At 47.4% G+C, this 26,707-nt stretch overlaps 1 protein-coding gene across 1 annotated transcript in view; it reads left to right on the top strand.

The window, feature by feature from the left end:
• Positions 1 to 11,679: 11,679 nt before the first annotated feature.
• Positions 11,680 to 26,707, top strand: part of LOC120837042 (glutamate receptor ionotropic, kainate 2) — a 40,996-nt gene continuing 25,968 nt past the window's right edge. The window contains exons 1-3 of the mRNA XM_040206199.3: positions 11,680 to 11,823; positions 22,313 to 22,577; positions 25,807 to 25,985. Coding sequence (XP_040062133.1) covers positions 11,695 to 11,823; positions 22,313 to 22,577; positions 25,807 to 25,985 — 573 coding nt within the window. The 5' untranslated portion in view covers positions 11,680 to 11,694. The remainder of the gene's footprint in view (positions 11,824 to 22,312; positions 22,578 to 25,806; positions 25,986 to 26,707) is intronic.

A 26,707-nucleotide genomic window follows, 5' to 3' on the forward strand; every position in this document is an offset into this window, starting at 1 on the left:
ATGCAAACAATTCAACTTCACCCACGTTTTCAACTTTAGACGAGCGCAGTAGCTTTACTCCTAAGATCCTTTAGACTTGTATCTAAAAAATATATATCAACGTGTTTAGTTGTGCGATGCGCTGCTTGGTCACGATAAATGAAATAGTGCAAATTGAACACACGGACAAGTAAAACACACGCACAAAAACCTCGCTCACTGTCGACAGTCAACATTTCGGAAACCCGACATCGAGAAACTAAAAGGGGGACGAACACTCGCAAAGTCCACGGTTGTGTTTCTGTGTCATAAACTTTAAACATGTCGGAAGTTCACCTGCTTGCCTGCATATTTTCTCTTGTCTTTATCGACTCGTTTTTTCCCCACAACAAAATAAAACAGATTAACAGTTTTTTCGTGTCAATGTATTTTGTTATAAAAAATACAGTCGATAGTCAACACTGTGTTTGTGTGTGTCTTCTACTTGTGTTTGTGTCCTTTGCCCTGCTGTCTTACACGAAAAATATGCTCATGACATTAGCATAATTATATGTTTCCAACTTGAATTGATGTACCCTGTGTAAATATCATAGAACTCAAAATTCGTTCTGAGATACTACCAACTCTTGGCGATAATTTTAAAGGAGCTGACCTCTGATTATTTGAAGGCGAAAGCCTTACTTGTCCCATTACGGAAAAAAGCAGCGGCTTTGTGCCCGAAAGATGGTCACATGGTCAAAGTGGACGCGCCTCAGAAATAAAACACAAAGTAAAGCACAGCAACGCAACTGCTTCGTCACGAACGCCGTCGTGAAGCCAGTGGGGTTCTCCCGCGTCTGCAAAGTGAGGGAGTGTGATGTCACCGCCTTAGCGCAGTGTGAAAAGGGAAGGCGTGGCACGTTACGTGTAGAAATGCTTAGGCATTCCTACACTTAAGCAGTCTTAAGTGTCTCTGCTTATTTATTTTGATTAGCACAGAATGAGTGCGAGCGTAAGTACGATTTAATTACTGCGAATGGAAGATCATGAAAAAAAATAATATACCAAGCAAAAAAGGTTGACTAATGATGGCACAGGCTTTTCTAAAGTCTAGGAGTACCCGAAGTGTGACAACGTATGTTCGGTTTCTAAGACTATGACTATGAGTAACGCAGACTTTGATTATTGGGGATTTGAATTGGCATTCTGTGGTGAGGGAGTGTTCATCACAAAATATACATTAACACTTAAAAGTAGCATTTTGGAAGGCTAACATTGAAATTATAAGTACAAGACAATAGTTTCCTCATAAGTTTTTTCTCCGGCTTTGAGCCAAGCAATATTTCGCGGTTCTCATCTTTCAGAATAAGCACCGTATAATAAATACTGCGAAGTTGTAAATGTACTCTAGACAAAAAAGACTAAGCGTGCAGGCTAGCTCGTGAAAAGTTGACACAACTTAACCTAAGACAGGAAAACAACTGGGGGACACACACATAAGAAAGGTACAACATACAACGTTTCCGACTTCGGAGTCGTTGTGTGTTGTCTATTTTTTTTTATGTGTCGTTCTTTTCCTTCCCTGTCTCAAGTTAGGTTATAAGTAACGTCTAGACATGGACCATCCATTACATATTTTATACGTTTAATTTGTAAATAATTTTCCTCAAGACTGCTACTACTGAAACTCCCGGTGAAGGAACAAGCCAATGTGGCATAACTGTAGGTATGATTAGGAAGAATTCTGAAACCGCAATCATGTCGTTTCATTTTATTCTTCTTGCACTTCATTTTGTTAAATGCTGCAACTTATATTGTCACGGGTGGTGACCAAAAGAAACAATAAATACACAGAAAGAAATAGACGTTTAATGTGGCGAACTTGTGCCAAAAATAAAAGGAAATAGAAAAATAACAACAGAGCGTCGCGGGCGTCGAAGGCGGCGAAGCAGCAAGGTCGAACGCTGAGGCGAAAACTGACTCGACAAGGTCGCGGGCGGCCTCTTATCTAGAGTGCGTCGCTATCTCGAAGATTCGGCGAAAACGGCTCGAGCGTCGCGTGATCGGGCGAGAATGAACACGCACTTTCTAGAAAACAAAAGCAGGAATAAATGAGAGAAGTTACATGCGGTACATGAATAAACGAGAACTTTCTGGAGGTCCGTGACTGAGCGTTGCTTTCTCAGCCCTGGGCGCGGCATTATCCCCCCCTTTAAAAGTGCATCGTCCCGATGCAGCACAAAAACGGAAAACGAAAAAAACAAAAGGACAGCAGAATTGCTAGCCGGAGTTCACAGTCCACAGTTCACTCGTCGACGAGAGTGGAGAGTCCTATCGTTCGTAATACGGCTTCAGCCGGACGACGTGCACTACCTCGGGTCGCGGCTGACGTCTTGCAGATGGGCGGGTTCCGTCGGGAAGGACTTCGTAGTTTAAGTCCCCGAGACGGCGAAGCACCTTGTAGGGTCCAAAGTAGCGCTTCAGAAGCTTCTCGCTGAGACCGCGGCGCCGTATTGGTGTCCACACCCATACCCGGTCTCCGGGTTGATAGTGGGCGTCACGCCGGCGAAGATTGTATCGGCCGGCGTCGACATGTTGCTGGTCTTGAATTCGTAGTCTTGCCAGTTGGCGGACCTCTTCTGCCCGTTGAGCAACCACCTGGGCGTCATCGCTTCCGTCGTCGACTGGATCGTGCGGCAACATAGAGTCTAGCATAGTCGTCACCTTCCGGCCATACACCAGCTGGAAGGGCGTCACTCTTGTGGTCTCTTGTACGGCCGTATTGTAGGCAAATGTGACGTATGGCAATACCTCGTCCCATGTCTTGTGCTCCACGTCGACGTACATGGAGATCATGTCGGCGATGGTCTTGTTGAGCCGCTCCGTCAACCCGTTTGTCTGCGGATGGTATGCAGTTGTCCGACGGTTGTTCGTCTGGCTTAGACGAAGGATCTCCTGGGTTAACTGCGCCATGAACGATGACCCTCGGTCTGTGATCAGGACTTCGGGGGCGCCATGCCGGAGGACGATGGACTCAATGAAGAACTTCGCGACTTCGACAGCAGTCCCCGAAGGAAGGGCTTTCGCCTCGGCGTAACGCGTAAGATAATCTGTGGCGACGATTATCCAGCGGTTTCCCAGGGTCGACGGTGGAAAAGGGCCCAGCAAATCCATTCCAATTTGCTGGAACGGTTTGGTTGGAGGGGGAATCGGCTGAAGGCGACCTGCTGGCTTTGACGGCGGTTTCTTGCGTCGCTGGCACTCATGGCACGATCGCGTGTAGAGATGGACGGTTTTCGGCAGCTTGGGCCAGTAGTATTTTTCACGTATTCGGGCTAGTGTTCGGCTGTAACCGAGGTGTCCTGAAGTTGGGTCGTCGTGGCAGGCTTGAAGAATCTCTTCTCGAAGGCTGGTGGGGACTACCAGAAGCCACGACGAAGTACTGGTTCCAAAATTTTTCTTATAAAGTACACCTCTTCGAATAGCGAAGGTCGGCAGGACTCGTGAAAGGACACGAGAAACGGTACTTCCTCGTCCTTCTAGATGCTCAATCAGGGCGCGGAGCTCCGGATCGTCTCGTTGAAGTCCTGCCATGTCGTTGGTGTCCACGGCACCTAGGAAACACTCGTCATCATCCACGTCGGTACAGTCTGGCGTTTCGACGGGGGCTCTGGACAAGCAGTCGGCGTCGCTATGTTTCCGTCCTGACTTGTAGACTACGGTCATGTCAAATTCTTGCAGTCGAAGACTCCATCGAGCCAGGCGTCCTGAAGGGTCTTTGAGGTTTGCAAGCCAACAGAGCGAGTGGTGGTCTGTGACCACCCGGAACGGGTTCCCGTATATGTACGGACGAAACTTTGTGATCGCCCATACAACCGCGAGACATTCTTTTTCCGTCGTGGAGTAATTTTTCTCCGCTTTTGACAGTGTCCGACTTGCGTAGGCAATAACTCGCTCCGTGCCTTCCTGTAGCTGTACCAATACCGCACCAAGGCCGGAGTTACTTGCGTCCGTGTGAATTTCGGTTTCGGCGTGCTGGTCGAAATGTCCGAGGATCGGAGGTGTCTGAAGTCTTTGTTTCAGTTCGTCGAACGCCCGTTCTTGTTCTTCTGCCCAGTGAAACTTCACGGCGTCTTTCGTAAGATGTGTGAGGGGCGCCGAAATTTTTGCGAAATCTTGAACGAAGCGCCTGTAGTACGCGCACAGCCCCAGGAATCTGCGGATGGCCTTCTTGTCCGATGGTCGAGGGAATTCGGCTACGGCGGATGTCTTCGCGGGGTCAGGGCGTACTCCTTCGCTACTAACGACATGACCAAGGAACTTAAGTTCGGCGTCGGCGAAGCGGCACTTCGTTGGCTTGAGTGTGAGCCCTGCGGTCTTGATGGCTTGGAGCACGGCCCTAAGCCGTTTCAAGTGCTCGTCGAAGTCGTGCGAAAAAACGACGACGTCATCCAGGTAAACGAGGCAGCTCTGCCACTTCAGTCCCGTTAGTACAGTATCCATGACCCGCTGGAAAGTCGCCGGCGCCGTACAGAGTCCGAAGGGCATCACCTTGAACTCGTAAAGTCCATCGGGCGTGACAAAGGCAGTCTTCTCGCGGTCCCGTTCATCGACCTCAATCTGCCAGTAGCCACTCTTCAAGTCCATCGACGAAAAGTACCGGGTGTGGTGTAAACGGTCGAGGGTGTCATCTATGCGGGGAAGCGGATAGACATCTTTCTTTGTAACAGCGTTCAGCCGCCTGTAGTCCACGCAGAACCTAAGGGTTCCGTCTTTCTTCTTCACCAGCACGACTGGAGAGGCCCACGGACTGCTTGAAGGCTGAATAATGTCGTCGTCGAGCATTTCTTGAACTTGTTTCTGGATGGTTTCCCTCTCCTTCACCGAAACTCGGTACGGCGACTGATGAATAGGGGGCACGTCATCGTCAGTAACAATTCGATGCTTCGCAACCGCTGTTTGGCGTAGCCTTGACGATGTGGCGAAGCACTCACTGAACTCAGCGAGAACGTCAGTCAGCTGTCGTCGTTGTGGGCCTGGGAGGGATGGGTCGATGTCGAGCTTTGACGGCGTGGTTCCCTTGTGGTGCGTCGGAGAGGCGTCTTCTGAGATCACGGCGATGGCGGCCGAGTCCTGAATTTCCTCGACGTAGCCCACAGCTGTACCCTTTGTAAGGTTCTGCGACTCTTGCCGGAAGTTGGTGACAAGGGCTACGGTACGCCCGTCCTGGAGCTCGGTTACGCCTCTTGCAATACCAATCCCTCGTCCAAGGAGAAGTTGGACGCTTCCTTCCAACAGTGCTATCCCGCAGGTGGCTTCGTCGGTCCCGACGGGGACAAAGACACTGGACAGCGGCGGCAGGTTTACGTGGCTGGTAAGGACTCGCACTGCAGCTAACGTCGCTTTGGGATCTTCCGCCGAGGGAACAGGTTTCCGAAGCGTCAGCTTGTTCTCCCCAAGGTCGATGATGGCGCCGTATTCACACAAAAAGTCCATTCCGAGAATGACGTCTCTCGAACAGTCTTGCAGAACGACGAACTTGACAGGGCAGGTTTCACCATGGATCTCAACGCGAGCAGTGCACCTGCCGACAGGCGTGATGAGGTGTCCGCCGGCGGTTCGTATCTGTGGTCCATCCCACGACGTCGTAACTTTCCGAAGGCGACGAGAGAGTCTCCCACTCAAAACGGAGTAATCCGCTCCGGTGTCGACCAGTGCTGTCGCGTCGTGGCCGTCGATGATAACGTTGAGGTTGTTCGACACTGTTACAGAAACGTCGTTTCGGGGCGTTGCGGCGTTAGAGTGGGAGAGCTCCGACGATCTTGGAGGATCTTGGCATCGTTCGTCTTCGGCAACACCACCTCCCGGCATTGCCGCGCCTAGTTTTCCCGACGGGACGCAATGGGTGACAGGCTGTCTCGGCGAGACCGGCGGAAGGGCGATGGCGAGCGTCGGGGAGATGGCGAACGGAATACTCGGCGGGGAGACGACTCAGGAGTTGAAGAGCGGCGGAGGTAGTCCTCGATGTCCCGAGGTCGCTCTCCAAGACGTGGTCGAGGGTCGTTGGGCGCGAACCCTCGTAGGCCGAGCTGGCGGTAGGGGCATCGTCGGTAGATATGGTCGGCTTCCTCGCAGTGGTAGCACAACGGGCGTCGATCAGCCGTCCTCCACACGTCGGTCTTCCTTGGCGCAACTTGTTCTGGACGAACGTGTGCCCGATCTTCCTGGCGTCGGGAATGCTGCGGCTCTGGAAGCACACGTCCGGGAGGCGCCATGCACGGACGCGGTGCTGATGGTGCTCGGCGGAGCATTTCGGCGTAGCTTACGGCTGGCTCCTGCTGTGCTGCTGCGGTGACGGCAACCTCGGGATGGAAAGCTCGGTGAACTTCCTCTCGGACGACGTCGGCGAGTGAGAGTGAGGCTGGGCGATCTGCAGCAGGTAGAATCTTCCGGAGCTCTTCCCGGACGATATCCCGGACGATATCCCGAAGGCTGTCGACACCGGTGGTGCTCAGGTCCGGAAGTGTAGCTGCGACGGTTGGAGAAGTAGGCGCGCCGGCGAGTCGGTGGTAGTGGCTTGCTCGGGCCGTCAGTGCGCGCTCGATGTTCGTGGCTTCACTCACAAATGCATCGACGGTCGTCGGGGGATTGCGAACCAGGCCTCCAAAAATTTCTGCCTTGACGCCTCGCATGAGGATTCGAAGTTTCTTTTCCTCAGCGGCCTCCGGGTCTGCTCGGGCACTTAGACGCAGAACATCCTCTACAAAGCTGGTCAGGCTTTCATTGGGGCCCTGCACCCTTGTTTGAAGCAGGTCCTCTGCTCGCTGGCGACGATGGTGGTTAATGAATGTTCGTTTGAGTTCGGCGACGCAGGACTCCCATGTGGGGAAGGAGGCTTCGTGGTTTTCAAACCAGTGCCTCGCAGTGCCTTCAAGCGAGAAGTAAAGGTTGTGGAGGCACTGCTCAGTCGTCCATCCGTTGTGGCGGGCTACACGTTCGTAGTGTCGCAGCCAGTCTTCGATGTCTTCGTGGATCTCCCCGTGGAAAGGCGTCGGAGTCCGGGGTGCGACGGGCAGGACGACGACGCTGGCGGTGGACGGGTTCTGCGACGACTGGCTGTCCATCGTTGGTCTCGTTGGCTGCTTAGTCTTGGGCGGCAGAGGTCCGAATTCCGGGTGTAGGCCTTGGGTGCGACGACTGAACCGGATCTCGGAAGTGCTTTCGTTGGTTCTTCGTGGACTAGGCGTCGGACTTGGACTGCGGGCCCTCGGAGGGGTACGCGGCAGGGGCATGCGGTACCCAGCACCTCCACCAAAATGTCACGGGTGGTGACCAAAAGAAACAATAAATACACAGAAAGAAATAGACGTTTAATGTGGCGAACTTGTGCCAAAAATAAAAGGAAATAGAAAAATAACAACAGAGCGTCGCGGGCGTCGAAGGCGGCGAAGCAGCAAGGTCGAACGCTGAGGCGAAAACTGACTCGACAAGGTCGCGGGCGGCCTCTTATCTAGAGTGCGTCGCTATCTCGAAGATTCGGCGAAAACGGCTCGAGCGTCGCGTGATCGGGCGAGAATGAACACGCACTTTCTAGAAAACAAAAGCAGGAATAAATGAGAGAAGTTACATGCGGTACATGAATAAACGAGAACTTTCTGGAGGTCCGTGACTGAGCGTTGCTTTCTCAGCCCTGGGCGCGGCAATATTCAAAAACACTTCTGCCATATTTGAACTACTCAAAGCTTGCCCTGGTGGTATAACTACTATATTTTGTTTAGACGTTTTGAGGATTAAAAAACAACGTTCCCATTATAAATCAGCCTTTTAGGCGTAAAGTATAAAATAAGCCAGAGCTATAGGTTTGTACTAATCGTTTCATTTCCATGGTTTAATCATCTTTACATCTTTAAAAAATTATTTTAATACATCATGGATCCAAATTAGATCACTCTAAAAGATTATATTTCGTATGTGTATCTCAGGGGCTCAGAAGTCATCTAAGGCTTCCGCCCCTCTCTAACAAGTTTAATGCTTTTATAAATACATTTCAAGTAACGGCCCGTCTAAATAATTCAAGAAACGTGTTGTACGCTCTATCCATTATCAACGAAGTTGGGTTTAGTGTCTCTTGATATTTTCTTTTTAATTTAGTATGTAACAAATAAAATACGTCAATGATGACGCTGATAGCGTGGTGCTGGTGGGGTGAGTAATCGCATTATAACTGTTTTAAATCTCAGGCCAGCGCTAATGAAAACTTTTGCGAACTCTTTATTTCTTACAGAAAGCAAACAGCAGTAATATAATCCAAACCTACAATGTCTCTACTGTTACATGGGCAGGTCCAGCTTCCTACAAATGAACAGTTTATATAGGTTTTACAATAAACCCAGGAACGTATACTTTTAGCTGTAGCCTCAAAAGTTTGCCATCTTCGCAAAACCTTTATTTTAAATCACTACAAAAAACATATATTGGATGGCGGTTTATTCAACGTCAAACGCCGGGATGGTCAAACACTCCACAAATACGATGGCATTAAGGCTAGATATTTTATGCACCTTTTTAACGTGAACAGTTAAACATTCGCCCTAGTATTCTACTTCTGAGGTGGAAATTGTGTTTATAAGCAATGCATTACCTTTTTTATTTTTTTTTAAAACACATTACCGCGATGCTATCAAGCATGTCGAACTATAGCTATCTTCCGTATCAGAACTCCGTCTCCTCGAATCAGGCATGATTATTTTTATTTCTTTTCCTATAAAACACGGGCGGAGTTTACCACAATGTTGTCGAGCCGCCTCGCCGTACTGCAGATGTGAATGACGAATTGCTCGCTCGGCTCCCGGGCCTTTGTTCTGGAGGGGCGGACTGTCCACTGTCACGGCGCAGCAGACGAACGCTGCCAAAACCCGTTCGTCTGACAGCGCCGGTATTCCTGCTGCGATTCGACAGCTAGACGTCCCTCGATGCAGATCGAGCGCCGAGTGTCCATGCCGCAGTCCTTCGGCTGAGAGACGTCCCGACTGGGAGACGCTCCAGCGACAACCATGGGTACCCCCGAGGTACTCTGCCTGCTTCTACTCGGCTGTTTGGCCGCTCATGCCGACATCAAGATTGGTAAGACAATCGTCGAACACTACTAGTGATGATCTGCCAACATACGTAGTCTACTAATTCGCGATGATTGATAGTAGCATTTTCTCACACCAGCAATTTTAGTATCTTTTTAGAGCGCAGCTCTTAGGGGCTCGTTCCCGGCTTGAGCGGCGTCGGCGTCGGCGTCGGCGTCGGCGTCGGCGTAACCGCAACCCTCGTAACCCTCGTGAGGGTTACGAGGGTTACGAGGGTTAATCTCATGAGGGTTACCCTCACGAGGGTCACGAGGGCCACGAGGGTTACTTACCCTCGTAACCCTCACGAGGGTTACGAGGGTTAGTTACCCTCAAAAGGGTTACCTTCGCGAGGGTTACCCTCACGAGGGTTACTTACCCTCGTAACCCTCACGAGGGTTACGAGGGTTAGTTACCCTCAAAAGGGTTACCTTCACGAGGGTTAACCCCACGAGGGTTATGAGAGTTACCCTCACGAGGGTCACGAGAGTTACCCTCATGAGGGTCACGAGAGTTGCCCTCACAAGGGTTACTAGGGTTACCCTCACAAGGGTCACGATGGCTACCCAGGTCACGTGACCCCGGGGGGGGGGGGGGGTCACGTGACCTGGGGATACCCCCCGAGGTCACGTGACCCCCGTTGACGTCATAGCCACTGATGACGTGATCAGTGACGTCACTGATGACGTCACCGGCATCCGAATCGTCATCGTCATCATCACTGATGACGTCATCAGTGACGTCACTGATGACGTCACCGGCATCCGCAACGTCATCATCATCATCACTGATGGCGTCATCAGTGACGTCACTGATGACGTCATCGGCATCGTCACGTAACCCCCCCGACGTCACGTGACGCCCCAAGGTCACGTGACTCCCACAAGGTCACGTGACCCCCAAGGTCACGTGACCCCCCCGCCCCCCGAGGTCACTTGACCCACCCCCCAGTACCCTTCCCTCCTCCTCCTCAAGAGCTGCGCTCTAATTCGGCGTTACAGGGAGTTGTAAACGGCTTTCATTTTTTGTTTGAAATTTCTTTTTGTTTTAACAAATAGTTTTACGGTAAAACCATATGCTAAAACTCCCCAAATTGGTATAAATCACCGTACATTAGTTGACAGCTATACACGTCTTTCGTGCAAATATGATCTAATATTACAAATTATATAGCAGTCTTTCGAAGTACTGTTTTGTGTGTCGTTGCTACCAGGATCACATCTGGGGAATGCAAGATCTGTCTTGTGATGAGGTGAAAGGCACTCCCCCATTAAATAACTGCCTCAAATGTGCAAATATTTTGTTAGACCACGTTAATACAGTTTAATCACTTGTCGGTGACACTGAATGCAAAAACACATGTTAGCCGAGCATTGCTAAAGGTAACCACAACATTACATGGTGCAGGCATGCGGAAATATTGATCACGGGCCATAAAGATCGCGATACATGCTTTTCTTTTTTTTAACCAGAGGGCATCTCTGACGTCCCGGGCTCATCAAAAGATAAAATGGTCTGTTTGTCTGACTATCGTGTTTTCTTTTTTCACATTATCGAAATTAGTAAGACCGTAAACCTATACTCTAACGGATTAATTGATAAAGTTAGCGTAATTACCTCAAATCTACGTAACCGGAGCTAGCGCTTACGCGCTCACTGTACTAGCGCAAGCTCCTTAAATTAAATTGAGCTCTCAATACCACGAGGTTTCCACCCGCATCATCTCAAAGTTATTTGAAGTGTTTTTTTACGCCTTTTTAATGACGTCAACGTTTACTACTGTTTTTTTGTTAGTATATGTCTTGTTGTTTTCCAAATAGATAAATAAAGGCTGCTTGAATTTTGAATTTTTGAAATAATTTCCCGGGCGACTTCTTAAGTTTTAGGGTAAGCAAACGACTAAATTTTACTTTATAATGAAACATAAAGAAGTACTTTATTTAGGGTCTCTGACGAAAGTCCATGAATGCACGGATCATTTAATACAAATTTAAGCTGCTAGAGAAAGGTTTCCTGGTTTTGTAAATTAATCCCCAATTCATTTCTGGGATGTGCGACATTTCCACTGTTTGTTTCGTACGTGATTCCGTATAAGCGCCTAGATATTTTACGTCAAGAAAATATTTTACGCAATCGGTTTTTCCTTTTTTTTATAAAATCGAGTAAAAAGTGTGACACCATGCAGCGGGGCTCTCGACGACAGATGAACAACGTCTATTACATTCAAATACACTTATCTCTCAGTAACAAAGGCAATGACGAGGATGACGCTGGTAAGATCGATGCATGACTATGCACTGTCAAAGCTATTCCTCTCAATGGCCTGCAATAGACAACGAAATACAAATTCTAATTATGTGTGCGCTTTCTTGTCAAGGGTATCAAGCACTTCGGAAAACCTGTCCAACCTACAGTAATGGTACTCTCAAGGGTTACTTATTGGCGTTTCTTAATCAAATAATTAGCTCATACACACAAAGCGGTTACCATATGCACATCTATACACACAAAGCTCTGTACAAATAAAGTTTCGGAAAAAAAAAACGCCGTCATACCTTAAAACGTGGTATGTCATTCGTCCACAGGCGGGATCTTCGAGACAGGCGATGACGTGCTCGAGATGGCGTTCAGTTCTGCCGTGGACCGCGTGAACACCATGGGACTGGCCGAGCCAGGAACGCAGTTCGTTGCCGCAGGCTCCAGACTCCTGGCACGCGTGGAGCACATCGAACGACTGGACTCCTTCCAGGTAATCAAGAAAAACATCTAAAGGCTGCTGTCGACAGCTCCTTTTGAAGGACCAAAATATCATTGAAGGAAAGGTACTTCAAAAGGAGTTTTTCCAAGAAAAGATCCTCCAAAAAGAGGTCCTCTAAAATATCTTCCAAAAGGATTTCACCTAAAAGAATCTCCTCCAAGAGGAAGTCCCCTAGGAGGATTAACGTAGAAATTTGGGCTATTTGGTACGCAGATATAATTAAAACATAACAGCGCAAATACGAGGACAATGTAAAAGGTAACCGACACGACACAGCGGCGTGTCCTGTAGGTTACCTCCCCGCAGGGGGCACCTGTGAAAGTAGGTGTTTAGTGAGTGGCGTCACAACGGACCCCGAGTCATGCGGGTTCGCCCGCCCACGTCTGGCTGTTCGTGGCATTCACGTGTCCGGGGAAAAGGGCATCCTCGTGGTTGAGTCGAGCCCGAGGTAGGCTTGGACCCTTTGGAGCCCCTCGGGTTCCAAAGGGTCCAAACCTACCCCGGGCTCGACCACCCAAAGGCTAACCTTGGGTGGCGATAGATCCTTTGTCTGGACCCACACTAGGTTATAGTGTCTTGGCAGCACTGATAGTGTAATGTCGTCAAAACCTTTATTGCTATGGCGCATTACATATCCCCCTGTTAGGTTCTGTGGCGGGTGGTGCGCTACAGATGCCGAACGCCTTCCCATTTCTTATGGGTTCCAAACTGAACAAAAAACCTGATCGGGCCCTGAAAAGGGTCCGGACCGAAGTACACGTTGTAGAAGCCTTTGCACCTGTGGAGAAGTTTCCTCGATGTCTCGTCACGCACTTTGAAACAGAAAAACCTTTATCCAAGCTATCCCCTTTCCTGGTTGCTAAGACTCTTGAACCTGTAATCGGGAAGAATTTCAAAGCAAAAAGAATTCCATCTGGAGATCTCCTCGTTGAAGTTGTAACCTGTCAGCAAAGCTCAGACCTGCTGGCACTCAACTCGATTTCTGACTACAGGATTACTGTATCACGCCACCGCACTTTGAACACTATTAAAGGCGTCATAGCGGAGGATGACCTATAATCCCCCGAGGATGAAATTGTCGATGGCCTTCGTGACCAAAAAGTCATCGCGGCAAAGCGAATTTCTTTTCGCCGGAACGGTCAAGAGATGAAGACAAAGCATGTCATTCTGACTTTTGAGCTGAAGGCGCTTCCGGAATCAGTCAAAGCGGGATATCTGAACTGTAGAGTACGGCCGTACGTGGCAAACCCTCAGCGTTTCTTTCATTGCCAGAGATACGGCCATAGCGCCCATAGCTGCCATGGAAAGACAACGTGTGCCAAGTGTGGCAAAAATGATCACCCTGCAGAAAATTGCTCAAATCCACCTTGCTGCATCAACTGCAATGAACATCACCCTGCTTATTCCCGATCTTGCGAAAAATGCAAAGAAAAAAAAATTAGAACACTCAAAGTTTAAGAGAACATTTCGTTCCCCGAAGCCAGGAAGCGATTCTCCTTCCTGCAGAAAAGGCCTTACTCTTTGGTGGCACGTGCAGGAGTGTGCCATCAAAGTCCTCGGTAGGAACCCAGGTCCGTCCTAATGACCTAGCAATTTCACCACCTCCCCCTGCCTCACAAAGATTCACTCCACGACTCCGTCTGTCGTTGGAATCAAAAAAACCACAGGGGCTTCCAGATGGTGCACAAGCAAGGGATGCCTCTGTGCTAACAGAGGAGAGACAAGAGGACAGGCGGCAACACAAGCCTCAGGGACAAGGCACTGGTGCCTCCTCCATTACAAAGGACGGGCCATCGAACTATGTGCCTGCCTTGGTTACTCAGACCCCTCCCAGAAGGAAGGAGGGTGTGTTTCGTTTTCAGACTTTAGGAGAGGCCTCGACATCTAAGGAGGTGCCCGTACCAGCTGCTCCCTCAGCCGTTCAACCTGAGGAGGAGCGGATGGAACTTGGTGAACCTCCTACCCCTCGTTTGGTCCCACCTGATGACGCTAGGCTTAAAAAGTCATCCCAGAAAAAGCTCAATCCGCGAGTAACCACACCCAAACCGCCCCACGGCACCTAGGGCAGTTTTTTTTTTTTTTTTTGTCGTTACTTTGAACCAGTTTTAACATAAACACGTATAGTTTTATACGGACGTGGAACTGTAGAAGTCTCCTGCGAAATGTTGCTGACATTCATTTCTTTTCTTGATGAGCTATAGCCCATCGCTGTGTGCTTGCAGGAGACATATCTTAGCAACATACATACAAATGTTTTTAATCGTCACCGCGTTTTTAGAAAGAATCTTGATTCAGACCACTCTTCTGGTGGTGTTGCCATTGTTGTAGGGAGTGGCATAGCGTGTGGGGAAGTGCCTCTGCGTACATCCCTAGAAGCAGTTGCGGTACGTGTTCTCGCTGGTCGTCACATTACGATTATGTCCTTTTATTTACCACCTCATCGTCAACTGCATCTTCATGAACTTAGAGGATTGGTTCAGCAACTTCCAACACCTTTTTTTAGTTTGTGGTGATTTTAATGCTCACAGTCTCACGTGGGGCAGTAAGCGCCTTGACTCTCGTGGCGCTGTTGTAGTAAGCTGTTTACTTTCCTGAGACGTATGTCTTTTAAATAATAAAGAACGAACATTTTATAGTTCCACTCATAATTGCTTCAGATCCATCGACCCCTCCATTTCATCGCCATGATTACTTCCCTGTTTTTCTTGAAAGGTTTTAAACAACCTTTTTGGGAGTGATCATTTCCCGGTTGTAATTGAAAGCCTCGTTCCTCTGCCGACTATTTTAAAACGAACCCCTAGGTGGAAACTGGACAAAGCCGACTGGGCACTCTTTAAGCTTTATGCGGTGCTTGACCCGTCAGTTCTAGCAAATTTGTCACCCAAAGAAGCGACACTGTATGTTACGGAGCATATCATAAGTGCCGCCCAAGACGCCATTCCTCGCAACTCCGGAAATTTACCCAAGAGGTGTAGGCCTTGGTGGAATGAAGACTCTGCCACCACAAGAACGAAAGCAGCATAGGGCATGGGATACCTTTCAGAGGTACCCTATTTCTTCAAATAGGATATAATTTAAAAGACTGAAAGCAAAAGCCCGATGGAGGCTATAGTTTACGACTCAGCGAATCCTTTGCGCTCAAAATGTTAGATCCTCTGCATCATCTCGGTTTAAGGCTTGCTACAGGTGGCTTCCGCACATCGCCCATTCGTAGCTTGTACGCTAAATCTAATCAAATGTCAAAAAAGATGACGAAGTGTTTCGACGTTGAAGCGGCCTTTCAGCGTTCTCTGGTATTTTTTGTCTAAATAATTGTTCAGATGCCATAACTGCGGGCTCCGAGGTCACTATCCACCGATCTTGGACCCGGCATGCCCTCCGGAGTTGGAGACCAACCGCCCCCGGCCCCTGTGAACAGTATGACCGAACCAGTTGCAATGTTCCAGGCAGTAGCAACCAACCCGCCATCCACATCGGTGGAAGGCGAGTTCACGAACGAGGACGGATCGTTAACACCTGCCGCTAAAATGACTCTCGACTCCTTAACCCCTGGGCAGCACGGACCGGACTTCTCAGATGCCGATAGTATGACAACTGACGATGAGGGCTTCAGCACCGTGATTTTCAGGAAAGCAAAGAAACAATTTCGAAAAGCCAAATCCGAATCCTCGACCAGTAGCACAATCGTGTCCATCGACGCTCCACCATCGACTCTTACGGTCATCTTCACACCTGTGGACCAGACAAAAGTCATCACGAACCTCAATGAGATAAAGCTAACAGACCTACTTGAGTCAAAAGCACCAGCCGGCATCATTCGTATTCGGACATCAGGACTTAACCTGATGTCCGTTGACACCCGCAACGCTGAAAGCTGCGCATCTCTGCTGAAAATGAGATTCCTGCTGGGAACTGCAGTCAGGGCGTTTGAACCTCGCTCACAGACTCAGGCAACTGGAGTCATTGAGGGGATCGATACCGGAATCGATATCGCCGAAATACGAGAACACCTGAAGACAGACAACACACCTATTGCCTCTGCTCACCGGCTTGGAACATCAACCACAGTTGTAATAACCTTCACATGCGCAAGCCTTCCTGAACATGTTCTACTGGGTCTGGTACGACACAGAGTGGAACCATTTGTGGAAAAGCCTATTCAATGTCATCTTTGTTTGCGTTTCGGACATATCCAGGCTATGTGCAGGAACTCACCTACATGCTCGCGCTGCTCTGGACCGCACCAGCGAACTGACTGCAACGATCGAACAACTGTCCGATGCTGCAACTGTGGTAAGCAACATGAGGCAACTTCACATCAATGTGCAAAGTGTAAAAAAGAACTGGAAGTACGTCGCCTTCGCCAAGTCACGAAAATGGACTATAAGACTGCTCGAAGCACTGTCTCGGACACCTTTGAGTCACAAACGGCGGGCGAAACTATGCATCAACAGAACAGCAGAACCCAACAGTCTATGCATAATCGACCTGTAAACACGAACAAAGCCAATACCAATCAGGAAAATGGTGCAACTTTATCTGCGTTGGGCAAGATGCCAGCCCAACATGAAAGCTTGACCCAAGTACGGGCTTTTCGAGATGCAGCCCACAACGTGATGGAGGTCCCTCAGGGTAGCAACGAGCACCCTAACACAAATGAAAGAGGCAAACAAGGAACGTCCTACAGAAACGCATTAACAGGAGAATTCTCGAGCAAACAAACAGCACCAACGAAGGAGCCAGCTCGGTCATCACCGACATCCTTTGGTATCTGGTCAGCCATCATCCTGACTGCGGAAAAATACATACGAGAATTCCTCGCGCAATGCACGTCTCCACTGGCAGGCTTTGCTCTGCAAGTATTGGACTATATTATGCCTCTCTTAACTAACCTATCCAGGTAAACAACAACCTCAATGCGCGAAAATGGGCAGCACATCAATAGAGAATCTTATTAAGGACTCAACGGTCTTCCAATGGAATGCCAGAGGACTTCAAACACATATGTCAGATTTTCGACAATTTACGTACCAACATAATTTTCCCATCATTGTGATATGTGAACCAGGACTTCCGAAAAATTTCAGGCTATCAGGATACGACCCCCCCCTATCCCTCCTATCCAATGGGCCCAGCTGCGTCATGCTTGCTATTCGGAAGGACCTTACTTACATCAATCATTACGTCCCAGAACATGCAAGCAATAAATATGCGTGTGCAACAGTAAAAAATGGTCCGCACATCATTTCTGTGATAGCGGCATACATATCGCCCCGTGCAAAATTCGACGAAGTCCAGTTTGAGGGTGTACTAAAGACGTGTACTTCACCTTACGTCATATCAGGAGATTTTAACGCTCACCACCCACTGTGAGGCGGCAGCCATATTAATCATCGAGGTGAAAAACTTGCCGAGTGCCTGAACCTACAGCATCTAAACATTCTTAATGATGGCTGCCCAACGTACCTACGTGGCACTACGTATAGCAGTTGCCTCGACCTTACTTTCGTTTCTCGTGAACTGCTTCCTTACACTACCTGGTTCTCAGATAATGAAACCCGCGGAAGTGATCATATTCCAACCTACACCACCATAAAAGAATTTTCAAGACAAAATGTTTGCCACGTTATTCATCGCACAAACTGGCAGAACTATCAAGCGTCGATGGAGGACTTCTGTACGTCTTCTACCAGTTTGCATGAATTCGGCACTGCCATTGTCGCTGCAACAAAAGCTGCGACAAGAAGCTACAGTGTTCCCACAACCCGAACTGCAATCGACTCGGAATATGAGCATCTGCGAGCTGTCCGTCGCCGTGCGGAAAGGCGATACAGGAGGACCAAAGACAGGAAGGATCTCCTTGAATCTCGCAGAACACAGAAAAAGATAAGTCGACGCTTCCAAAAACTTGGAACTGCCAAATGGAGAACGAAGTGTTCAAAATTTGATCCCAGAAAACCACTTACGGGGATTTGGCGAATTGCACGAGGTCAACGAGCAGTTCAACGACGATATCCTTTCCGCGTCTTATCTCTGCACCTGAATGTATCTGAAATCGAAGCTGCGGAAACTTTCTGCCGCTACCTCACCCAAAATGAAGCGGCCTCTAACATAACTAATGCTTCTCTACAAGGGCGTGTACCATCATCATCCGACGAGAGAATGAACCTGCCCTTTACGCAGGAAGAGCTCCGGGCAGCCCTGGCAACGGCAAACCGGGCTTTGACCCCAGGACCTGATGAAATCACGTACAGTGCACTTGGAAATCTTGGCTCTCGAAGCCGAAAGCAACTCCTTGATTTTTTTAATCTTTCGTGGGAGACGGGTCAGATACCCTCAACATGGAAGACAACACGTATCGTACCCATTCTCAAGCCTGGAAAGTCACCATACGATATTGCGTCTTACAGGCCAATAGCACTATCTAGTTGCATGGGAAAAATAATGGAAAGAATGTTGAATTTTCGCCCAGAATGGTGCTTAAAGAATAACAATTATTATCCAGAAATAATGTCTGGTTTCCGACGCGGTCGAAGTTCTATAGATGGTGTTATCGATCTGGTATCATTTGTAGAGCAACAGAGGACACGGCAACGTCTCACCACAGCTGTATTTCTTGACATCAAAGGCGCATATTAGAACGTGACTCATGAGGCCGTCCTACACGCCTTAGAAGATCTTGGTATTGGGGGGCGCATGTACTCCTGGTTGAAGAGTTACTTGACGAGGAGAAATATTTACATATCTACCTACGATGGAAACACTACATCACATGTCATAACAAGAGGGGTACCAAAGGGCGGTGTACTAAGCCCAATTTTATTCAATACAGTCTTGATTAATCTTGCTGAAGAACTGCCATCGACAGTACACGTATCACTTTATGCTGAAGATATCTGTATCTGGGCGTCTGGTGTAACACGACCTCAGATACGGGCAAGACTCCAATGTGCTCTGAAGACAATACATCAATATCGAAGAAAGCGTGGACTCGAGATCTCCGTCTCAAAGTCCGCTGCTATGACATTCTCTCGCGAGCATATGGAGAGATATCCCGTTGTCGTCGGTGGAGAAACAGTCCCCAGCGTTTGGCAGCATAATTATCTCGGATTCACTCTGGACAGAGGTCTTGCGTGGACGCCTCATGTTTCACGACTCGAGATGAAATTGACGTCCAAAATACATCTTATGCGATTTATCAGTGGTACAACATGGGGCGCCACCGTAGGCTGCCTACAGAGACTGTTTGAGGCCTTCTTTCTTTGACTTCTGAGATACCACTTACCTATTCTGAACAACACCTGTGCGAGCAATATACGAGCTATCCAGTGCATTGAAGCCCAAGCGCTACGCGCCTGTTTAGGGCTGCCACGATGTGCTTCAACGTCCGGTACAATTGCGGAGGCTCGAAGGTATCCCATTGAAGCATATATGATACAAGAAACTATCCGATTACATTTAAGACACCTTACAAGACATCCGAACCACCATCTGGCCACGTTACCTTCAGAGAGACCAGAGTCTGCCTTCTCCAAAGCGATAACGAAACACAATATTGTTTCAAGTGACCTATTTCCTGTACAGAGGGAAGGAATACCACTATGGACCTTTCTGAAGCCGAGAATAACGTTATACGTAAAAGGTATACATAAGTAGACGTCAATTCCATCTCCAGTTCTCAGACAACTGACATTAGGAGTCATCAATGAAGCATACGACTTGTCGACACATATATACACCGATGGGTCGTCCTCTGAAGCACTGTCTGGGATTGGAATGGTCATACCTGCCCACAATCATACCGTCAAGATGAAGATAAGGCATCGAACGACATCAACGGCTTCCGAATTAGCTGCCATACGAGAAGCAATACGGTACATTATGTCTCGATCACCGCTACCATGGACAATCTTCAGTGACTCAAAGTCAGCATTACAAATAATACAGACTTTCATGAAACGCAATGCGTACGACCAACTGGCATATCAGGTATCCGCTCTCTGCCATCAAGCCCTCGTAAAGGGCCACCAGATTTCTATTCAGTGGATACCAGGCCACTGTGGCATCCCGGGAAATTATGCAGCAGACAGAGCCGCCAAGTCAACGATCAGTGCCGATTCAATTCTGATACCTTACTCCAAAAGTGACAGCAACTCTAAAGTTCAAGCCTTGGCCAAGACAATTTCATTAGGACACTGGATGGACGTAAAAACACACGACCGGAGATTATACTCTCTAGACCCCCAACGAACCTTTCGCGTTCCATCCGGAGTTTCAAGACGACTGGAAACAACTCTGCACCGACTGCGACTAGGTGTAGCATATACACCGCAGTTCCTCTGTCGAATAGGACAGAACATCTGCGGGGATTGCACCAGCTGTGAGGTGGAGGGGTCAATTGAGCCTGTCTTATGCCAACGTGTTCAGTACGAGGAGGAACGCCAAACGCTTCAAGAAACATTACAAAAAATAGATTCGCGTCCGTTTAGCGCTTTCAAAATGCTTGGCAGCTGGGACACAACCGAACAGTTTATGAAGGCCACCGAGGCTCTAATACGATTTCTGAGAGACACAGGACTTTCGGACAGACTCTAAATGACTGAGAATCTTATATGAGACTGCTTACATAATTCACTAGATCATAATCATCTTCATTGACAATTTTCACCTTATATTCCTACCCCACTGCTATGTCTTTCCTTCCCCCTCTCCCTATCCCCGGTGCAGAGTAGCAAACTAGAACTGACGTTCGGGTTAAAATCTCTGCCTTTCCTTCATAAAGCACTACTACTACTACTAATCAAATGTCACTTAGGCACGGACGACGTTATCTGGTTGTTACTTATGCTTCCAGAATTCTGTCCTAACCAAATCACTCAAGTTATGGTGCTTTGCAACATTCTCGGTTCGCTTGTCTTTTCGAACATAAGCCCATGGTTGTACCGCTTTTAAGCCTTCGCCTTGAGGGCATTTGTACATCTCCTGACCTCGCCCTTCACGAGAACGACCTTTTGCAGAAGTGTGAAAATGAAGCTCCGTGGAGTATGTTGCCCCTCTTTTGTGATTGGTACTTTACTAGATTTAACAAACATAACATCTCCCCAGGGGTGATTCAGCAAGGATTCCGTGAGGGGCAGAAGAAGTATGGTAACTACTCCCAATTTTATACCGATGGTGCCAAATCATTGCATTTTGTAGGATCAGCAGCTTACTCTGAAGGCTTCAGTAATCTTCAGCGTCTCAAGGAATGTGCAAGTATTTACATGGCAGAGCTGTATGCGGTGTTGGCGGCCTTGGAGTATATTCTCACCAGCAAGACGATGAAATCTATTTTATTCGTGGATTCTCAAAGTGTGCTCACCACACTTTGCTCAATGAAGGGAAGTTAAAATAGACTGACACAACTTGTCCAATCAAAGTTACAATGTGGTCTGCGGCTTGGCTGAGACAAAATTTTGCTGGGTGTCTAGCCATATGGGGATTCTAGGTAACAAAAGAGCTGACGAATTGGCCCTAGCTCTAAGCACCTACCGCCAACTACCTCACAGATTCCATTTCAATATATGAAGCCCTTAGTAAAATCATTAGTTTTCTAGCTATGGCAATCGAAGTGGAGTCTGCAATGCGAAAACAAACCTCACAGGATTAAACCAGTTCTTGGTAAGTGGGAGAGAGCACCCCACGGGAACCCGCCGCCATGAAGTTCTTTCGTGTCGTCTTAGAATTGGACACTCCTACCTCACCCACAAACATCTGCTCAGAGGGAAGCCCCACCCCTGTGGGATGACTGTGGGGAGCGTTTAACAATTTTACACATTTTGTGGCTGTCCTCAGGGCTTGAGCAAGAACGACGTACACATTTCCCCGAGTTTTTTGCACGCCAGATTCCTTTTCACCCAGTGCTGATAATTGGGAAACTCCTATAGTACTGTTTTATCGTGTCATAAATTACTTAAGAGAAACCGGCTTCTTACTGGAGTCGTAACTTGAATTCTATGACTTTTAACCTTGTCACAAAAACCTTTTTAGATAATTTGTATCAATCAGTCCTGAGCATGTTTCAAACAAACAAGCTTGGCACAGTATGGCCATAGTAGCTTTGCGCCATAAAGCCCGTAATCAACAACAACAACCGGTAGGTTACCTTTTACTTCGTCCTCGTCTTTACGCTCTTTTTTTATATATACCAAAGAGAATGTTCTCCGAGAGAAGGTTCCTTCTAAACAAAGTTCCTCCAAAAGGATGTTTTCCAATAGGATCTCACCAAAGAAGAGGTCCCCTAAGAGAATGCCTTTCATGAATGTGTGCTCTAAAATGAGGTCCTCTAAGGGAATGCCCTTTAAGAAGAGGTCCTCTAAGAGGAGGTCTTCCAACAGGACGTCATTCAAACGGAGGAGGTCTTCCAAAAAGAGCTGCCCGTTGAGCCTCGATATGGTTTCTTTATCGATGCTCAACAAGACGAATGATGTCCTTCCCGCAGGCGTCCCGCAAGGTGTGCTCCTTACTCGAAGAGGGCGTGGCCGCGGTGTTCGGACCACAGTCGGGTGAAGCCAGCGCTGCGGTTCGGTCGGCGTGCGACGTGTTGGACGTGCCGCATATCGAGACCCACTGGGACTATAGGGCGAGGCCCGACAACCACTCGGTGAACCTGTTCCCGCACCCGGCAGCCCTCGGCAAGGCCTATCTGGACTTCATCAAGCACAAGGACTGGAGGACTTTCGCCATCCTCTACGAAGAGAACGACGGTGAGGGACGATTGGGCTCCGCTTTTAACGAGAGAACCTACAATGTTGTTTTCTGAAATTAAAAATGCCTTACCTCCGGCCAACATTACTCTCGAGAAGAAATGCCTGCCTTTAATTAAGTGCCGAGAGCGCGGAGGACTGTACTACACTTCAGGAGTCCTGTGCACTATAGTGGGAGGTACTGGATGCGGGAGCATGACTTCAGAGGTTACCTCCTTTGAGCAGCTGTACGTTCAGTCACATCTACGCTCTATAATATCCCTGCCAGTTCACCTTCCTGCAGAACATGGAAAAGGTCAATCACGGTAAAAAATAAAAAGATCCCAGCAAATGACGAGGCTCAAAATGCGATTAGAAAGAAAAATTAGATATGCGCATGGACAATGATGCAGCAAAGCATCCCGCTCATTGACCCTGCACACATTGAAATTCTAGATTTAATCGTATTCTGAGCTTTAATCCCTAGAATCCGTCTATTGTTCGGCTGTCTTCGTGTTCTTCATAAAAATACTTTCACCGTCTTTTTTTTTAAGTTTAAGGTAAATTATAGTCACCGCAACCCAATTGAAGGAGTTAAGTCCAATACGATGATCAAGTAATGCCTTAATGTATATGCTATAACACTTAGGACGCTGTACTGAGTGTCTGCACCGCAAACTGTACTGTTTGTTGTGCTAATATAGGCTTGAGGCATCCTTGTACTCAGCAATAATCATTTTATTATTGTCGATATTCTGCGCACCAAGCAATTAGACTTACGGCTTCTGTTTGGGTAGACAACTTTTACTAAGGATCTAAGTATCATGCAAAATAACAGGGATGGAACTTGTGCGCTAAATGCGCAACCATGAGACTAATGACTTTCGATGCGCCACACTGACACAAAAGTATAAATAAGAACAAAATTACGCCAGGGTGCGCCCAAACTGGAATTATAAACGAGCCTCTTCGAAATTAGCCGTCTCGCAGTTTCCGCTTGCAACATTGATACCGGAACTTCCGGCCAGTGGATCCGAATCCGAAGATCTGTATCTGAAGGTTGCTGCCGCCAACGTTAGCGGCCATTGCTGCATGCTCGCCGTGCTTTTCTGAAGTCCTGGAGTCGTTTCGTCTGAAGATCTAAATAGTGGAGCAAACGTGGGGCTATTACAATCCCGTAGCCCGCGTTGGCTCGCCCCGCGGTCCCGCGCAGAAAACTTGGGAACAAAGGCAATCGAGCAGTGAGGCGTTTGACGGAGCAAGATGCGAGCTGTCAGTTTGTGATTGCGCTGATTGCGCTTTGAAGACGGTATGCGCGAAGTCAAAAGCTACCTTAAGTGATTTGGCAATGATATCACGAAAGTGCGCAAGCTGCGAAGAAGTCTCATAAAGTTTACACAGAAAGGCTAGAGGTCGAAAAATAAGACGTCGGGAGGCAAAAGAGGGAGAACAGTGAAGCGAGTACGAAGAGAGCTCGTCTTCAGGAAGGACAGCGACGACTTGAACAGCGCATCATCTGTTAGCGGACTATGCTTGAACATGCGCAGTCATTGATTGAGTCGGGTCTGAGAAAAAAAAAGGAGATAGAGAAAATTAGGTCTGGACAAGTGCTGTTAGCGGAGGCTAATGCGAAATTGGCTCCGAATCTCGAAAACGTGATGTGTATCCGTGAGCAATTGACGAAGTCCTAATAGATTTATATAAGCACGGACATTTATTATCTTTCTCTAGTCACTAAAAAATTGAAAGACCATTTCTGTGCCTGCATTTTTAATCTTCGGTGCACCTTTCTAGTCAATCCCGAGCATTGGAAGGTATTTGTACCTGTTTATATTTACCTCTTCAGGTCGGTTTCGTCACGGTGTCCCAGAGTCATCTGCAGTTTTGCTTCATACGTTTGTGTGTAATTAGCACGTAGTTTTGTGAAAAATGTTTGCCACTAAAAAGTTTATTGAAACTACCGTTAAGTTCACATGGAGTGTCTGCATACCATTTTTTTTTTTTTTTAATTAGGGGATTTTTAGTTTTTATTTTAACATTCTTAAAACTCGTGTGCTGCTCCCAACTTGCTCCTTGTCCTCGTTTTTGCTGCTCCCAGCCTGCTCCAAAGTGCAGTTTTTTCTGCTCCCCAGATTTCTCCAAAACTGCTTTGCCCAGTTCCATACCTGTGACAATAATCTTGCATTAATTAGCCACCTGTAAATATTATGTAATATCGTATACCTGCCGTTATATCTTAATCCGAACACATCTTTTTTTCATGTAGGGGAGAGTTAAACGAGTGTCGTCCTTATTATGTATTTATCAGGCTCAGCGCACATAACATGATGGGATAATCGTCTTATTAGGCTGGCTAATGAACAAACATTTAATAATTCACTTTTTAACTATTGGTTTAGTGGCCATGTTGCAATTCCAGTTTGGTGGCAATTCCTATTGGAGGCCAGACTAGAAAAATATTTTGCGAAAATTTTAGTTTTTTTTTAAATATTATTTATTGATCTTTACGTTGTTCAGCCCGATTTAAGAATCACGCGCCAAAAGAGCGCCACAGCCCCTGGCCGCTATGACGCTTGAGGGAATGACGTGGTCGTTTGAATCACGTTGTCACTATCTCGGTGCCCTTAGTGGGCGCCCCGACGACACGAGAGACGACGCGACAGAAAGGACTACGTCACTTTTTTAAGAATCATTGTGGGCAGGACTTGCGGCGCTCTTTTAGCGCGCGATTCTTAAATCGCCTAAACAACGTGAAATTGTATCATCATTATCTCAAATATATTATATGTTCGCAAATTCTTTCAAATGTTCTGGCCTGTAAAGTAATTTCCATCAATACTGTTATTTCAACATGACCCCCAAAAAAACAATAATTAACAATTTAGTTAAAAGATATCAATTAATTAGCCAGCTAACTATGACGATTATTCCATCCTCTAATATCCGCCTAGCCTGATACAGACAGGGTAAAGACGACCAATCGTCTCTCACCCCTTGATTAAACAAAAATATGTTCGGATTAAATTCAAACACCTTGTATAAGTTGCCGCGAAACTACCCAGATGGTTAAGATACACGTATACTATACAATAAACGATTGTTCACGTGCATTCAGCACAGCATATTATTCCTCCTAAAGCGAAAAGGCTTGTGAAAACATAACCCGATTGTTTTAAAAGGCTTTTACAATATTACGTTTATTGAGAATTTAAAAAAAAAAATAATGTTGATTTGTCGTGTTCTTCTGCAGCCTTAATCCGACTCCAAGAGATCCTGAAAGATCCTCTGATGCGCGAGCGGAAGGTGGTAGTGCGGCAGTTCGAGTCCGGAGTGGAATACCGAAAGATCCTCAAGGATGTCGGCAAGAGCGGCATCAAGAACATCGTCCTGGACGTGCCTACGGAGCGGATTCACACGGCTCTGAAACACGTGCGTTCACGTGTGTTCCTTCCTCGCTCTCATGCTTCGCGCCTACTCGGATACCGTTAGTTTTTGTAATTAAATTATCGTAAGTATTTCTCTTTTAGAAACTGAACCCTTTATGCATGTAGCCTGCGGAGACAAACGCCGCAAAGACATTAATGTTGTGGTTCGGACTTTTATTAGTGAAGGTAGGGACTACATGGGACGGCAACGTGAAGCAATTTTCTGAAAATGAACTGTACAGCGTGCAAAGCTACAACTTACGAAGGAAAAATAGCCATGTGGAACAAACGAAACAACAATCCCACTTCTTACAACTAGCATCACCGTTGTATTTTGCAAAACCGAATCGGTGGAAGCCTGGCGTTCTGGTACTTTCACAGTCAACTTCAAGAGGAAACGGTTGTCTCCTAATCTGAAATACTGGGTATCGCCGCCATAACGTTCTTTGTTTGCTTCAGTAAGCTTCGATATACAATCTGTTTGTTATTATATCTGTCACAACTTTTTTTTTCTTTTTAAAGAGGGGGTGAGAAATAGGCGATTGCCGTCTTCAACATGTATTTATCAGGTTTGGTGGACATTCGATGAGGTGATAATCGTCTTGTTAAATAGCTGATCAATTACATTTTTTAATCACTTTTAACTAATGATCTTAGGGGTCATGTTGTAATTGCAGTTTTGACGGCGATTGCTGTTAGAAGCCACATCAATGACACGAAATTGAC

Source organism: Ixodes scapularis, unplaced genomic scaffold, assembly GCF_016920785.2.
Source record: "Ixodes scapularis isolate PalLabHiFi unplaced genomic scaffold, ASM1692078v2 PGA_scaffold2__306_contigs__length_199485367, whole genome shotgun sequence".
NCBI classification, from domain to species: Eukaryota; Metazoa; Arthropoda; class Arachnida; order Ixodida; family Ixodidae; genus Ixodes; species Ixodes scapularis.